This window comes from Nerophis ophidion, linkage group LG08 (assembly GCF_033978795.1).
Source record: "Nerophis ophidion isolate RoL-2023_Sa linkage group LG08, RoL_Noph_v1.0, whole genome shotgun sequence".
Taxonomy (NCBI): domain Eukaryota; kingdom Metazoa; phylum Chordata; class Actinopteri; order Syngnathiformes; family Syngnathidae; genus Nerophis; species Nerophis ophidion.
The window spans coordinates 3,386,584-3,401,897 of NC_084618.1; the positions used below are offsets into that span (position 1 = coordinate 3,386,584).

A 15,314-nucleotide genomic window follows, 5' to 3' on the forward strand; every position below is an offset into this window, starting at 1 on the left:
TGTTGTGGGGCAGACCACTAGGAGGGTGAGCGGGGAAGTGAAGTAATAAGTGATCTGTTGTGGGGCAGACCACTAGGAGGGTGAGCGGGGAAGTGAAGTAATAAGGGATCTGTTGTGGGGCAGACCACTAGGAGGGTGAGCGGGGAAGTGAAGTAATAAGTGATATGTTGTGGGGCAGACCACTAGGAGGGTGAGCGGGGAAGTGAAGTAATAAGTGATCTGTTGTGGGGCAGACCACTAGGAGGGTGAGCGGGGAAGTGAAGTAATAAGTGATCTGTTGTGGGGCAGACCACTAGGAGGGTGAGCGGGGAAGTGAAGTAATAAGTGATCTGTTGTGGGGCAGACCACTAGGAGGGTGAGCGGGGAAGTGAAGTAATAAGTGATCTGTTGTGGGGCAGACCACTAGGAGGGTGAGCGGGGAAGTGAAGTAATAAGTGATATGTTGTGGGGCAGACCACTAGGAGGGTGAGCGGGGAAGTGAAGTAATAAGTGATCTGTTGTGGGGCAGACCACTAGGAGGGTGAGCGGGGAAGTGAAGTAATAAGTGATCTGTTGTGGGGCAGACCACTAGGAGGGTGAGCGGGGAAGTGAAGTAATAAGCGTGCTTATGTGAAGGTGAGGCCGGCCTCGTTGTAGACCTTGAACACCTTCTCGATGGCGTTGACGTAGGCGGCCGTCCGCAGGTCCAGGCCCAGGTTGTACTTGGCGGCCGTGCGCATGATTTGCTGCAGAGGGAGCGAGTCAACACAAACGTCGACATTTTTGCAAAAACTTTACAAAAAAGAAGTCAAGACATGAGGGAAGGGTAGCGTTCACACTCAACCCATAAAAGGGACTAATTCTCGGTACCGGTACTCAAATTGTTTTAAGTCACCTCTGGGATTTTTACCTGTGAATTAAAATGTGTTTACTTTTGTGTGTTTAGAAAGGTTAATTGTTTGATTAAAACAATATAAAAGTTTAATGTAACATTTAAAATTAGCTTACCGTATTTCCTTGAATTGCCAAATTTAAAACTTCTTCTCACTCCGGCGCTTACCAAAGGCATGCGGTAAATTTAGGCCTGCGCTTATAAATTTGAGTGTGATGTAAGGATACCATCATGAAAAGCACATTTCATTAAAAAACAACGTTTTTATGGTCTTACCTTTACTTATAAATGAAGTCCATGCGCAGCTCCTTCTGATCAAAAGCATCAATAACTTGTTTATAGAAGTCTTCCTTATCTTTCTTCAGTTTTAAAAGTCTTGATGGAGATCTTTTATTACCTCCTGCTTCGATTGAAAGTCCAGTTTAGAAAACGGTTTTATTTTAGATATGTAATCCTCCATGTTAAAAGTGCAAGGGAGAGGAAAAAATAAACTCTTGCTGCTTGTTGTCATTTCTTCTGCAGCCGAGTAGTCGCAATAAGGATGACTAGCGCCCTCTACCACCAGGAGGCGGGAGTCATTTAATGACTCATATTTGACACACGCAGCTACGGTATATTAATAAAACATAGCTGCTTACTGTTCTTTTTAGCATATTCAATAGCTTGGACCTTAAATCCTACTGAATAGCTTTTAATCTTCTTCCCTTTATGCGATTTCAAATGATTGAAATCAGCCTCCTCCATTTTAAAAATGATGACAGGTGAAGTGTCACTCGTGACGTGACGAGTTTGACCCGGTGGAAATTCGGGGCATATGCTATTTTGCGAAACGAGTTTGACCCAGGGGAAATTCAAGACATGCGCTAACTAAAATAATATTTAGCAAACGAGTTTAATCCGGCGTTAATCCTGAGCCGGCGGTAATTCTAAACATGCGCTAATTATTTTGCGAAAGGAGTTTGACCCGGCAGTAATTCTAGGCAGGCTATATACCCGGCGGCAATTCAAGGAAATACGGTATTATAGTAACTGCTCCCAGTGCCACCCACACTGCTTCAAATGTAACTTTGATATTGGCTTTCACTATGTAAAGGCGCTTTGAGTCACTAGAGAAAAGCGCTATATAAATATAGTTCACTTCACTTATTTTATTACATTTTATTTTTTAAGTCTACATTTAATGTTGCCATTTTTTAAATAAGGAAAAAATACAATTAAAATAAAAAAATTATTTTGCATTGTACCTGAGTACCACCAGATTGTAGTATACATGCAGTCATTTTTATTTTAAGATGTATTCTATTATTACATTTGATTTAAAAAAATGTGTTTTGTAAAAATGCACATTGACTTTTCCTAATTCTATTTTTTTTTTCGTACAAAAAACAATGTGCAGTGTTCCTGAGTACCACCAGAGGGTAGTATACATACATTTTTTAAATAAGGGAAAAATATTTAAAAAAACAAAAAAAAACTATTTGCATTGTCCCTGAGTACCACCAGATTGTAGTAGACATGCAATCATTTTTATTTAAATTTTAAGATGTATTTTATTACTACATTTGATTTGAAAATGTGTTTTTAAAAATGCAAATTATTTTTCCTAATTGTATTATTTTTTTTAATACAAAAAACAATGTGCAGTGTTCCTGAGTACCACCAGATGGTAGCATACATACATTTTTTAAATAAGGAAAAAATAAAATAATGGAAAAAAATGAAATAAAATTTGCATTGTCCCTGAGTACCACCAGATAGTAGTACACATGCAATCATTTTTATTTTTATTTTACTATGTAATTTATTATTACATTTTATTTAAAAATATGTTTTGTAAAAATGCACATTATTTTTCCTAATTTTATTTATTTTTAATACAAAAAACAAAGTGCAGTGTTCCTGAATACCACCAGAGGGTAGTATACATACATTTTTTAAATAGGAAATAATGAAAAAAAAACAAAAAAAACAATTTGCATTGTCCCTGTACCACCAGATAGTAGTATACATGCAATCATTTGTATTTTACTATTTATTTTATTATTACATTTGATTTAAAAATGCAAATTTTTCCTAATTTTCTTTATTAAATACAAAAGACAATGTGCAGTGTTCCTGAGTACCACCATATGATAGTAAACATGCATTTTGTATGTATTTTATTTAAAAATATATGTTATTTGTGTGTTTAATTCTATTTTACTCATTTAAAAAAAATCTGCACTTGTCCTGACTACCACTAGAGGGCGACAGCGCACCACTGTTACTGGAGCCAAACAATTCTTGACATTTTGCTCGAAGAGAGCAAAGTGTTAACAAAAAATAATAAAGGAAAATATTTTCATTGCTTTTTCTTGTGTCTATGTTTCTTTTTACCCAAAGGATACATGCAAAAAAAAAATGTTTTAGGTCAAAATTTGTCAAATGGTATAAAGCAGGGGTCACCAACACTGCCCGCGGGCACCAGGTCGCCCGTAAGGACCAGATGAGTCGCCCACTGGCCTGTTCTAAAAATAGCTCAAATAGCAGCACTTACCAGTGAGCTGCCTCTATTTTTTACATTGTATTTATTTACTAGCAAGCTGGTCTCGCTTTGCTCGCCATTTTTAATTCTAAGAGAGACAAAACTCAAATAGAATTTGAAAATCCAAGAAAATATCTTAAAGACTTGGTCTTCACTTGTTTAAATAAATCCATTTATTTTTTTACTTTGCTTCTTATAACTTTCAGAAAGACAATTTTAGAGAGAAAATATAACCTTAAAAATGATTTTAAGATTTTTAAACACATATACCTTTTTACCTTTTAAATTCCTTCCTCTTCTTTCCTGACTATTTAAATCAATGTTCGAGTCAATTTATTTTTTTTATAGTAAAGAATAATAAATACATTTTAATTTAATTCTTCATTTTAGCCTCAGTTTATTCGACAGAGAATATTTGTGAAATATTTCTTCAAACTGATTCAAATTAAAAAAAAATATTCTGGCAAATGCAGAAAATCTTTAGAATCAAATTTAAATCTTATTTCGAAGTCTTTTGAATTTCTTTTAAAATTTCTGTTCTGGAAAATCTAGAAGAAATAATGATTTGTCTTTGTTAGAAATATAGCTTGGTCCAATTTGTTATATATTCTAACAAAGTGCAGATTGGATTTTAACCTATTTAAAACATGTCATCAAAATTCTAAAATGAATCTTAATCAGGAAAAATGACTAATGATGTTCCATAAATTATTTTTTAAATTTTTTCAAAAAGATTCGAATTAGCTCGTTTTTCTCTTCTTTTTTTCGGTTGAATTTCGAATTTTAAAGAGTCGAAATTGAAGATAAACTGTTTCAAAATTTTTTTCATTTTTTTTCCCAGTTTTCTCCTCTTTTAAACCGTTCAATTAAGTTTTTTCATCATTTATTCTCTACAAAAAACCTTCCGTAAGAGGAAAAAAAATGTACAACGGAATGACAGACAGAAATACCCATTTTTAATATATATTTATATAGATGTATTTATTAAAGGTAAATTGAGCAAATTGGCTATTTCTGGCAATTTATCGAAGTGTGTATCAAACTGGTAGCCCTTGGCATTAATCAGTACCCAAGAAGTAGCTCCTGGTTTCAAAAAGGTTGGTGACCCCTGGTATAAAGAAAGCCGCCATATAAATAAAAGCTATTATTATTGCTTCCCTTTGTGTGATCCATAAAGCATATTTATCCAGAACCCGTGTGAGGAGATCATCTTACCCTGGCAGATCTCTCCATGGTGTAGGCCAAGCCGGAGTGAACGATGTCCTTCTCAGACGCGCCCTGCACCACACGTCAAAGCTCAGCAGTCATGTGACCAAAAGCGGTGCGGTGCCTTTCTTTCAAGTTACTTACAGCGACCCTGGCCTGGAAGTCTGCGGTGGGCACGACGGGGATGGGTCCTCCCTGCTTGCCGAACTTCCTCTCCAGACTCTCCTGCACGGACACTGCAAGAGGCGTTTTAAGAGCGGCGGCGAAAAGGGCAGCGTCCGCGGGGACCTGGTCTTGTACTCACTGAGCAGGTGGTAGTTGGAGTCTCGCTCGTATTTGAAGGTCAGGCGTCCGTAGCTGACGTGGTTGAGATTCTTCAGCCACTCGAAATAAGACACCGTCACGCCGCCGGCGTTGAGGTACATGTCCTGCAGGGGGAGCCGGCGTCAGACATGCGCTTGGACTTTGACCAGAGGGGAGTCTTACCGGGATGACCATGACTTTGTTGGCCAGGAACACCTTGTCGGCGTCGGGGGTCGTCGGACCGTTGGCGCCCTCGGCGATGATCTGCGGCGGACAAAAACGTTCACACGTCGCTCGTGTTGAAGTTCTTCTTCTGTACAATTCTATGGGTAACTTAAATAAAATAAATAAATAAATGGGTTGTACTTGTATAGCACTTTTCTACCTTCAAGGTACTCAAAGCGCTTTGACACTACTTCCACATTCACACACTGATGGAGGGAGCTGCCATGCAAGGCGCCAACCAGCACCCATCAGGAGCAAGGGTGAAGTGTCTTGCTCAGGACACAACGGCCGTGACGAGGTTGGTACTAGGTGGGGATTGAACGAGGGACCCTCGGGTTGCGCACAGCTACTCTTCCACTGCGCCACGCCGTCCCTTTAAAATCATATGTCAAGTGGACATTAAAGTCCTACTGAAAGCCACTACTAGCGACCACGCAGTCTGATAGTTTATATATCAATGATGAAATATTAACATTGCAACACATGCCAATACGGCCGCTTTAGTTTACTAAATTGCAATTTTAAATTTCCCGGGAAGTATCCTGTTGCAAACATCGCGGAATGATGACGCGTTCTTGGTTGGAGCGGACATTTTAGCCCAGCACCACTCACGGCTAAAAGTCCATCCATCCATCCATCTTCTTCTTCCGCTTATCCGAGGTCGGGTCGCGGGGGCAACAACCTAAGCAGGGAAACCCAGACTTCCCTCTCCCCAGCCACTTCGTCTAGCTCTTCCCGGGGGATCCCGAGGCGTTCCCAGGCCAGCCGGGAGACATAGTCTTCCCAACCTGTCCTGGGTCTTCCCTGTGGTGTCCTACCGGTCGGACGTGCCCTAAACACCTCCCTAGGGAGGCGTTCGGGTGGCATCCTGACCAGATGCCCGAACCACCTCATCTGGCTCCTCTCCATGTGGAGGAGCAGCGGCTTTACTTTGAGTTCCTCCCGGATGGCAGAGCTTCTCACCCTATCTCTAAGGGAGAGACCTGGAAACTCATTTGGGCCGCTTGTACCCGTGATCTTATCCTTTCGGTCATGACCAAAAGCTCATGACCATAGGTGAGGATGGGAACGTAGATCGACCGGTAAATTGAGAGCTTTGCCTTCCGGCTCAGCTCCTTCTTCACCACAACAGATCGGTACAACGTCCGCATTACTGAAGAGGCCGCACCGATCCGCCTGTCGATCTCACGATCTCACGATCCACTCTTCCCTCACTCGTTAACAAGACTCCTGGGTACTCTATCGGCTAAAAGTCTTCCGATTTAATCGCATAATTACACAGTATTTTAGACATCTGTGTTGCTGAATCTTTTGCAATTTGTTCAATTAATAATGGAGACGTCAAAGAAGAATGCTGTTAGTGGAAAGTGTTTGATTACAGCTGGCTTTAGCAACCGAAACACAGGCAGTGTTTCCTTGTTTGTTGTGAGGCTTTAATACAGAACAGTCAAGCGAACATGTTTCCCGACCACGTGTTAACCGGCAGGTTTCGGTGAGAAAATGGTGGTAGTAAGTCGGCTCTTAACGGAGGCATGAGCGGAGCTTGCGTCCTCCTGCAGCAGCTGTCAAAAAGGCAGCTGCAACTTTCTTGGCTCCTCCATGGGTTCCATCAGAGACATTGGCGGTCAACACACCCCTCCGACTTTCAGGTATGACTTTATAATCTCACTAAAACACTAGTAACACAATAATCAGATAAGGGATTTTCCAGAATTATCCTAGTAAATGTGTCTAATAACATCTGAATCGCTCTCACTGCTCTAGTCTTTTTTTTTTTCTTCTTCTAGTGCTTCACTTTAACTTTCCTCATCCACGAATCGTTCATCCTGGCTCAAATTAATGGGGAAATTGTTGCTTTCTCGGTCCGAATCGCTCTTGCTGCTGGTGGCTATGATTATAAACAATGTGAGAATGTGAGGAGCTCTACAAACAGTGACGTCACGCGCACATCATCTTTTACTTCCGGTACAGGCAAGGCTTTTTTATTAGCGACCAAAAGTTGCAAACTTTATAGTCGATGTTCTCTACTAAATCCTTTCAGCAAAAATATGGCAATATGGCGAAATGATCAAGTATGACACATAGAAGGAGCTGCTATCCCCGTTTGAATAAGAAAATCTCATTTCAGTAGGCCTTTAAAGTATTTTTCTTCATTTTGACAAAAAAAAAACTTGAATAAACAATTTGGTGCGTTTTCAGTAGGGTTTTTTTCTATAAAAATGGAAATAATCAATCAATCAATGTTTACTTATATAGCCCTAAATCACTAGTGTCTCAAAGGGCTGCACAAACCACTACGACATCCTCGGTAGGCCCACATAAGGGCAAGGAAAACTCACACCCAGTGGGACGTCGGTGACAATGATGACCCAGAAGATAAAAAGGTACAAACCCTGTTTCCATATGAGTTGGGAAATTGTGTTAGATGTAAATATAAACAGAATACAATGATTTGCAAATCTTTTTCAACCCATATTCAGTTGAATGCACTTCAAAGACAAGATGTTTGATGTTTAAACGCAAACTTTTTTTTGGGGGGGAAATAATAATTAACTTAGAATTTCATGGCTGCAACACGTGATAAAGTAGTTGGGAAAGGGCATGTTCACAACTGGATGGTTCGCTTCCCCTTTGGTCCGGATGACACGATGTCGAATATTTCCCAAAACAATTTGAAATGTGGACTCGTCAGACCACAGAACATTTTTCCACTTTGCATCAGTCCATCTTAGATGATCTCAGGCCCAGAGAAGCCGGCGGCGTTTCTGGATGTTGATAAATGGCTTTCGCTTTGCATAGTAGAGCTTTAACTTGCACTTAGAGATGTAGCGACCAACTGTATTTAGTGACAGTGGTTTTCTAAAGTGTTCCTGAGCCCATGTGGTGATATCCTTTAGAGATTGATGTTGGTTTTTGATACAGTGCTGTCCGAGGGATCGAAGGTCAAGGTCATTCAATGTTGGTTTCCGGCCATGCCGCTTACGTGAAGTGATTTGTCCAGATTCTCTGAACCTTTTGATGATAATATGGAGCGTAGATGTTGAAATCCCTAAATTTCTTGCAATTACACTTTGAGAAACGTTGTTCTTAAACTGTTTGACTATTTGCTCTTGCAGTTGTGGACAAAGGGGTGTACCTCGCCCCATCCTTTCTTGTGAAAGACTGAGCATTTTTTGGGAAGCTGTTTTTATAGCCAATCATGGCACCCACCTGTTCCCAATTAGCCTGCACACCTGTGGGATGTTCCAAATAAGTGTTTGATGAGCATTCCTCAACTTTATCAGTATTTATTGCCACCTTTCCCAACTTCTTTGTCACCTGTTGCTGGCATCAAATTCTAAAGTTAATGATTATTTGCAAAAAATAAAAAAAAGTTTATCAGTTTTAACTTAAAATATGTTGTCTTTGTAGCATATTCAACTGAATATGGCTTGAAAATCATTGTATTCTGTTTATATTTACAACTCATATGGAAACGGGTTTGTACTTTGACGCATATTATTTCCAGGTTTTTGCATTAGCCTTGATATTGAGTATTACAAATACTAAAAAAAAAAGGGCTGACTTAAGTTGACGTCAACACACGTGTTATACCACTTATGACGACTAAAGTTAAAGTTGGATCCACTATGGACAGGACCCTCACTATTATGTTGGATCCACTATGGACTGGACTCTCACTATTATGTTAGATCCACGATGGACTGGACTCTCACTATTATGCTAGATCCACTATGGACTGGACTCTCACTATTATGCTAGATCCACTATGGACTGGACTCTCACTATTATGCTAGATCCACTATGGACTGGACTCTCACTATTATGCTAGATCCACTATGGACTGGACTCTCACTATTATGCTAGATCCACTATGGACTGGACTCTCACTATTATGCTAGATCCACTATGGACTGGACTCTCACTATTATGCTAGATCCACTATGGACTGGACTCTCACTATTATGTTAGATCCACTATGGACTGGACTCTCACTATTATGTTAGATCCACTATGGACTGGACTCTCACTATTATGTTGGATCCACTATGGACTGGACTCTCACTATTATGTTGGATCCACTATGGACTGGACTCTCACTATTATGTTAGATCCACTATAGACTGGACTCTCACTATTATGTTGGCTCCACTATGGACTGGACTCTCACTATTATGTTAGATCCACTATGGACTGGACTCTCACTATTATGTTGGCTCCACTATGGACTGGACTCTCACTATTATGTTAGATCCACTCTGGACTGGACTCTCACTATTATGTTAGATCCACTCTGGACAGGACTCTCACTATTATGTTAGATCCACTCTGGACTGTACTCTCACTATTATGTTAGATCCACTCTGGACTGTACTCTCACTATTATGTTAGATCCACTCTGGACTGTACTCTCACTATTATGTTAGATCCACTCTGGACAGGACTCTCACTATTATGTTAGATCCACTCTGGACTGTACTCTCACTATTATGTTAGATCCACTCTGGACAGGACTCTCACTATTATGTTAGATCCACTCTGGACTGTACTCTCACTATTATGTTAGATCCACTCTGGACTGTACTCTCACTATTATGTTAGATCCACTCTGGACTGGACTCTCACTATTATGTTAGATCCACTAAGGACAGGACTCTCACTATTATGTTAGATTTACATTTTTACCCAAAGCGACTTATAAAAATGTCAAAAAATGCATCCTTATGTCTCATTTCGGTTATCTTAGCACACGTTTATGTCGCCAGTCAGAGGGCCTTGGCCCTAAAAAGGCGTTCCAGCAGAGGTAAACCTTCCCCTCACCTTGGCCTTGATTTTGGGGGCGTTGTGACGAGTCAGCTGCTTCTCCCCGGCGGCCGGGATCAGGATGTGGCAGTCGGCTTCCAGGATGTTGGCGTCGTAAGGCTTGGCACCTGGGAAGCCCACGATGGTGCCGTGTTGCTGCGGGAAAAGTCACACGACACTTTGAGTGTGATCAGGTGCGTCGTCATGGCAACACAGGGGCGGGAAATAAGAATATAGGGCCATACCAGCTTGTAGTCCTCCAGCTGCTTGGGGTCGATGCCGTCCGGGTTGTAGATGGAGCCGTCGATCTCGCCGACGCCCACGCACTTGGCTCCGTACCTGTGCAGGTACCTCATGGAGTGCAGACCCACGTTACCGAAACCCTGTGGTGCACACATACACAGATGGATGCTTGTAACACCCGGCACTCTGGCGCCCCCTTGTGGACACACGTGGATCTATTTGTTCCATATAAATAAATAATAAACATAATTCCAGCTAGATTATGTAATATTAAGAGTAGGGATGTTAAAACATGACGATTTCATATCACGGTTATCACCATCAAGGTACTGTTGAAAGTTCTCAAAGGTTATTATACTTTAGCCGAGTTTATTCAGCTAAACACACAATATAAACCAGAGGTTCTCAAACCTTTTACACCAAGTACCACCTCAGGAAAAAACGTGGCTCGCCAAAAACCACCATAATGACTACCATTAACCTACAGCAGCGTGGTAGGCCTAACTATTCATTAAAAACAAGGCCAAGGTTTTATCAATGGACTGGACTCTCACACTATTATGTTAGATCCACTATGGACTAGACTCTCACACTATTATGTTAGATCCACTATGGACTAGACTCACACACTATTATGTTAGATCCACTATGGACTAGACTCTCTCACTATTATGTTAGATCCACTATGGACTAGACTCTCACACTATTATGTTAGATCCACTATGGACTAGACTCACACACTATTATGTTAGATCCACAATGGACTAGACTCTCTCACTATTATGTTAGATCCACTATGGACTGAACTCTCACTATTATGTTAGATCCACTATGGACTGGACTCTCACTATTACAGTATGTTAGATCCACTATGGACTGGACTCTCACTATTACAGTATGTTAGATCCACTATGGACTGGACTCCCACTATTATGTAAGATCCACTATGGACTGGACTCCCACTATTATGTTAGATCCACTATGGACTGGACTCCCACTATTACAGTATGTTAGATCCACTATGGACTGGACTCTCACTATTACAGTATGTTAGATCCACTATGGACTGGACTCTCACTATTATGTTAGATCCACTATGGACTGGACTCTCACTATTATGTTAGATCCACTATGGACTGAACTCTCACTTTTATGTTAGATCCAATATGGACTGGACTATCACACTATTATGTTAGATCCACTATGGACTGGACTCTCACTATTACAGTATGTTAGATCCTCTATGGACTGGACTCTCACTATTATGTTAGATCCACTATGGACTGGACTCTCACTATTATGTTAGATCCACTATGGACTGAACTCTCACTTTTATGTTAGATCCACTATGGACTGGACTATCACACTATTATGTTAGATCCACTATGGACTGGACTCTCACTATTACAGTATGTTAGATCCTCTATGGACTGGACTCTCACTATTATGTTAGATCCACTATGGACTGGACTATCACACTATTATGTTAGATCCACTATGGACTGGACTCTCACTATTATGTTAGATCCACTATGGACTAGACTCTCACTATTATGTTAGATCCACTATGGACTAGACTCTCACTATTATGTTAGATCCACTATGGACTGGACTCCCACTATTATGTTAGATCCACTATGGACTGGACTCTCACTATTATGTTAGATCCACTATGGACTGGACTCTCACTATTATGTTAGATCCACTATGGACTGGACTCTCACTATTATGTTAGATCCACTATGGACTGGACTCTCACTATTATGTTAGATCCACTATGGACTGGACTCTCACTATTATGTTAGATCCACTATGGACTGGACTCTCACTATTATGTTAGATCCACTATGGACTGGACTCTCACTATTATGTTAGATCCACTATGGACTGGACTCTCACTATTATGTTAGATCCACTATGGACTGGACTCTCACTATTATGTTAGATCCACTATGGACTGGACTCTCACTATTATGTTAGATCCACTATGGACTGGACTCTCACTATTATGTTAGATCCACTATGGACTGGACTCTCACTATTATGTTAGATCCACTATGGACTGGACTCTCACTATTATGTTAGATCCACTATGGACTGGACTCTCACTATTATGTTAGATCCACTATGGACTGGACTCTCACTATTATGTTAGATCCACTATGGACTGGACTCTCACTATTATATCACACCCATTTTAAGGGGACAGGCAATAGCGCTATATAAATATAATTCACTTCACTTCTTGCCCGGAGAACGACATGCCAAGGCTTTGGATCTGAGATTTCCGTAAAGTCCCCCTTTTTTTGTGCAGTTCTGCTGGCTGTTTTCGAGCCTGTGGCTCAACAGTAACTGAACGCCATTACTAATTTTCCTAAACCACGGAACGGGCCGTAGGTCAAAAACGTTGTGTGTTAAAAAAATGATTGCCATTAAAAGGAACTTATAGAGAACAAGTTATCACGCTAACTTTGACGGCCCTAGTTTATATGTAAAAGTGCACATGTGTTTGGGTTTCAATGAAATTGTGATATCTAAGACATTTAATATTACTCCTGAACCTCATCTCTACTACAAAAGATGTGATGTACTACTGTTACGGGGCTACACGTGAAAAAGCTAAGCGTCACACTTTCAAGCCCTATTGTCTGAGATGAAGAAGGCGCTCAATTCTCTGCATGATCTAATCCGCACACGACACGGAGAGATTATCTGTTTCATCCCAGACACCATCAATCATCTGCTGTGAGCGTGTACTATTATTTTCATTAAACAGAAAATGACTAAAAACTGTGTTACGAATAAAAACGTGCCGCTTTGAGATTGCTGCAACGCTTGTGCGAGGCAAAAATAGAAACGCTGTGCTTCCTTTTTCAGAAAACATCACTTCTGTTTTCTACAATTACAAAAAGCTCTCCTGCTACGATGACATCACCGCCAGCTTCAAACAGATGGCACGACCCTGATTGCTTCTGAACATTTCACCCGATTGTAAATCCTCCCACAATGTGAGGACACTCACACGTACACACTAAAAGTTAAAAGACACACTTGCACCGCCGTCAAACGTTCTGACCTGGACGATGAAGGTCTTGTCCTTGAAGCCGGGCGTCAGGCCCAGCATGCTCATGTAGGACGCCTCGTTGATGAAGTTCTCGATGCCGTGGAAGACTCCGCGGCCGGTGGCCGAGATGCGGCCGTGGATGCCGCCCTGGCTGATGGGCTTTCCCGTCACGCAGGCGTGCGCATTGATGTCCTGTTGAGACAAAGACCAAAGACGACATTTGTTAACTGTCAGGTTCAAACTATTAAACAAGACAAGAAGCATGGAATTAAACAGACAGAATTAAATTTGGCTCAATTGAGGAAAGACGTCTGGACTGTACTCTTTGTACAGTCTCACCACGCTCTGATGAAAGATTGTACGCCTCCTCTTTTATTTGGACTTTACCTGATTACATGGCAATCAGAATCAGAAATACTTTATTAATCCGAGGGAAAATTTTAATTTTCAGCATAATCCCATTCGAGAGCAGAAAAACATTACAGGAAGACAACAGCTGTTTCTAAGGGACGGGGGTCGTAAACAGCCATCGCCTCTTGTTACAGATCAGTTCAAAGAAAAGGTTGTAAAACAGTTCAAAGAAGAGGTCGTAAAACAGTTCAAAGAGGAAGTCGCCTGGTCCTGCTTGATTGATTGATTAGTAGATTGCACAGTACAGTACATATTCCATAAAATTGACCATTAAATGGTAACACCGGAATAAGTTTTTCAACTTTTTTAAGTCAAGGTCCACGTTAATCAATTAATGATACAATTCATGCTTCCTCTCCGCTTTGAAGTTCTCGGGTCCAAAAAAAAATCTTTCTGTGGATTACAATACATCGAAGAAACAGAACACCTTCATGTTGCTTCCCATCATACACGGTGGAGTTTTACAAGCTTTCTTCTTGGTAGGATCAAAGACAAGCTTTTGTCTGCTCGCCGGGAACTCATTGAAACACAAAGTTTTGTGATAACTTGGCTACAATTATTCTGTCATTAACATTTTTTTTTATTTTTAAGAGAATAGCGGAAAAAAATAGAACAGTGTTTCTTAACCATAGGACCGAGGCCCAATGTTGGTTCGCAATGTTGGTTGCCCACGTATGCGGTCTTCTCCAAGGTTTCTCATTGTCATCATTGTCACTGTAACAGACGTCCCATTCGGTGTGAGTTTTTCCTTGCCCTTATGTGGGCACTACTGAGGATGTCGTTGTGGTTTGTGCAGCCCTTTGAGACACTTGTGAGTTAGGGCTATATAAATAAACATTGATTGATTACTACTCCTTTTCGAACATGTTGAAAAGAGAAACTGGAAATTTTGATGCATCATGTGTGCTTACATGTTCGAAATAAACTCCAACTCAAAATTATTTTAGCACAACAATTATAAACAAATGTGTTTTTCGTCAGTTGTAAGTCCTTTCTTATGCAAAATATTTAGTTAGCACTTTTATTTTTTATTTTATTATTTTTTTTTTTTTTTAATCAGCCTGGCCTAAGCCTAAGGCGAATGTGGTGAATAAACAACCTTTGTGTTTAACACAGGCTGTCATGTCCTTTAAAAAGGATATAACTAAGTAGGTTAGATCAAATTACGGAATATAATAAAGTCAATATTAATAATATACATAAAATATAAATAGCGCCCCTCGCGACCCCAAAAGGGAATAAGCGGTAAAAAATGGATGGATGGAAAATATAAATAATATCACTAATTCAGTGGTAATATTTGAGTGGGCCCAAGGTCCCTCTATCGTGGAAAACTTTGGGCCCTGAACAACCCCTGGAATAAAGCAACACTAACCCCTCTGCCCCCAGTGTTCACGGGCGGTACTGCACCCTGCTTAAGTTACACACATCCGACTCCGGAGGTCATTTGCTCGGCTGACCCAGCGTCACTCCACACTACCCACAATGCTCTACTCTCAAGATACCCCAGCAGGAATGTGTGAAACATTCCAAAAGGCCTGCCAAGGGTATCTGGATCCACAGAACACATGACAGGGGAGAGAGGAGCGAAATGAGGAACAATTCATTAGGCGCGTCTGCACATTACAGACTTTTCCTGTTGCAGCTAGCGCCATCTTGTGAAA

General features: G+C 40.7%; 1 protein-coding gene across 1 annotated transcript in view; it reads right to left on the bottom strand.

The window, feature by feature from the left end:
- glud1b (glutamate dehydrogenase 1b) overlaps positions 1-15,314 on the bottom strand; it is a 42,118-nt gene that overhangs the window by 1,208 nt on the left and 25,596 nt on the right. Inside the window, exons 6-13 of the mRNA XM_061907492.1 lie at positions 13,252-13,431; positions 10,178-10,315; positions 9,951-10,088; positions 5,088-5,168; positions 4,906-5,029; positions 4,746-4,837; positions 4,611-4,673; positions 1-725 (exon numbers count right to left, since the gene is read on the bottom strand). The exon at positions 1-725 is cut by the window's left edge and continues 1,208 nt beyond it. Of these exons, the coding sequence (XP_061763476.1) occupies positions 606-725; positions 4,611-4,673; positions 4,746-4,837; positions 4,906-5,029; positions 5,088-5,168; positions 9,951-10,088; positions 10,178-10,315; positions 13,252-13,431 (936 nt within the window). The 3' untranslated portion in view covers positions 1-605. The remainder of the gene's footprint in view (positions 726-4,610; positions 4,674-4,745; positions 4,838-4,905; positions 5,030-5,087; positions 5,169-9,950; positions 10,089-10,177; positions 10,316-13,251; positions 13,432-15,314) is intronic.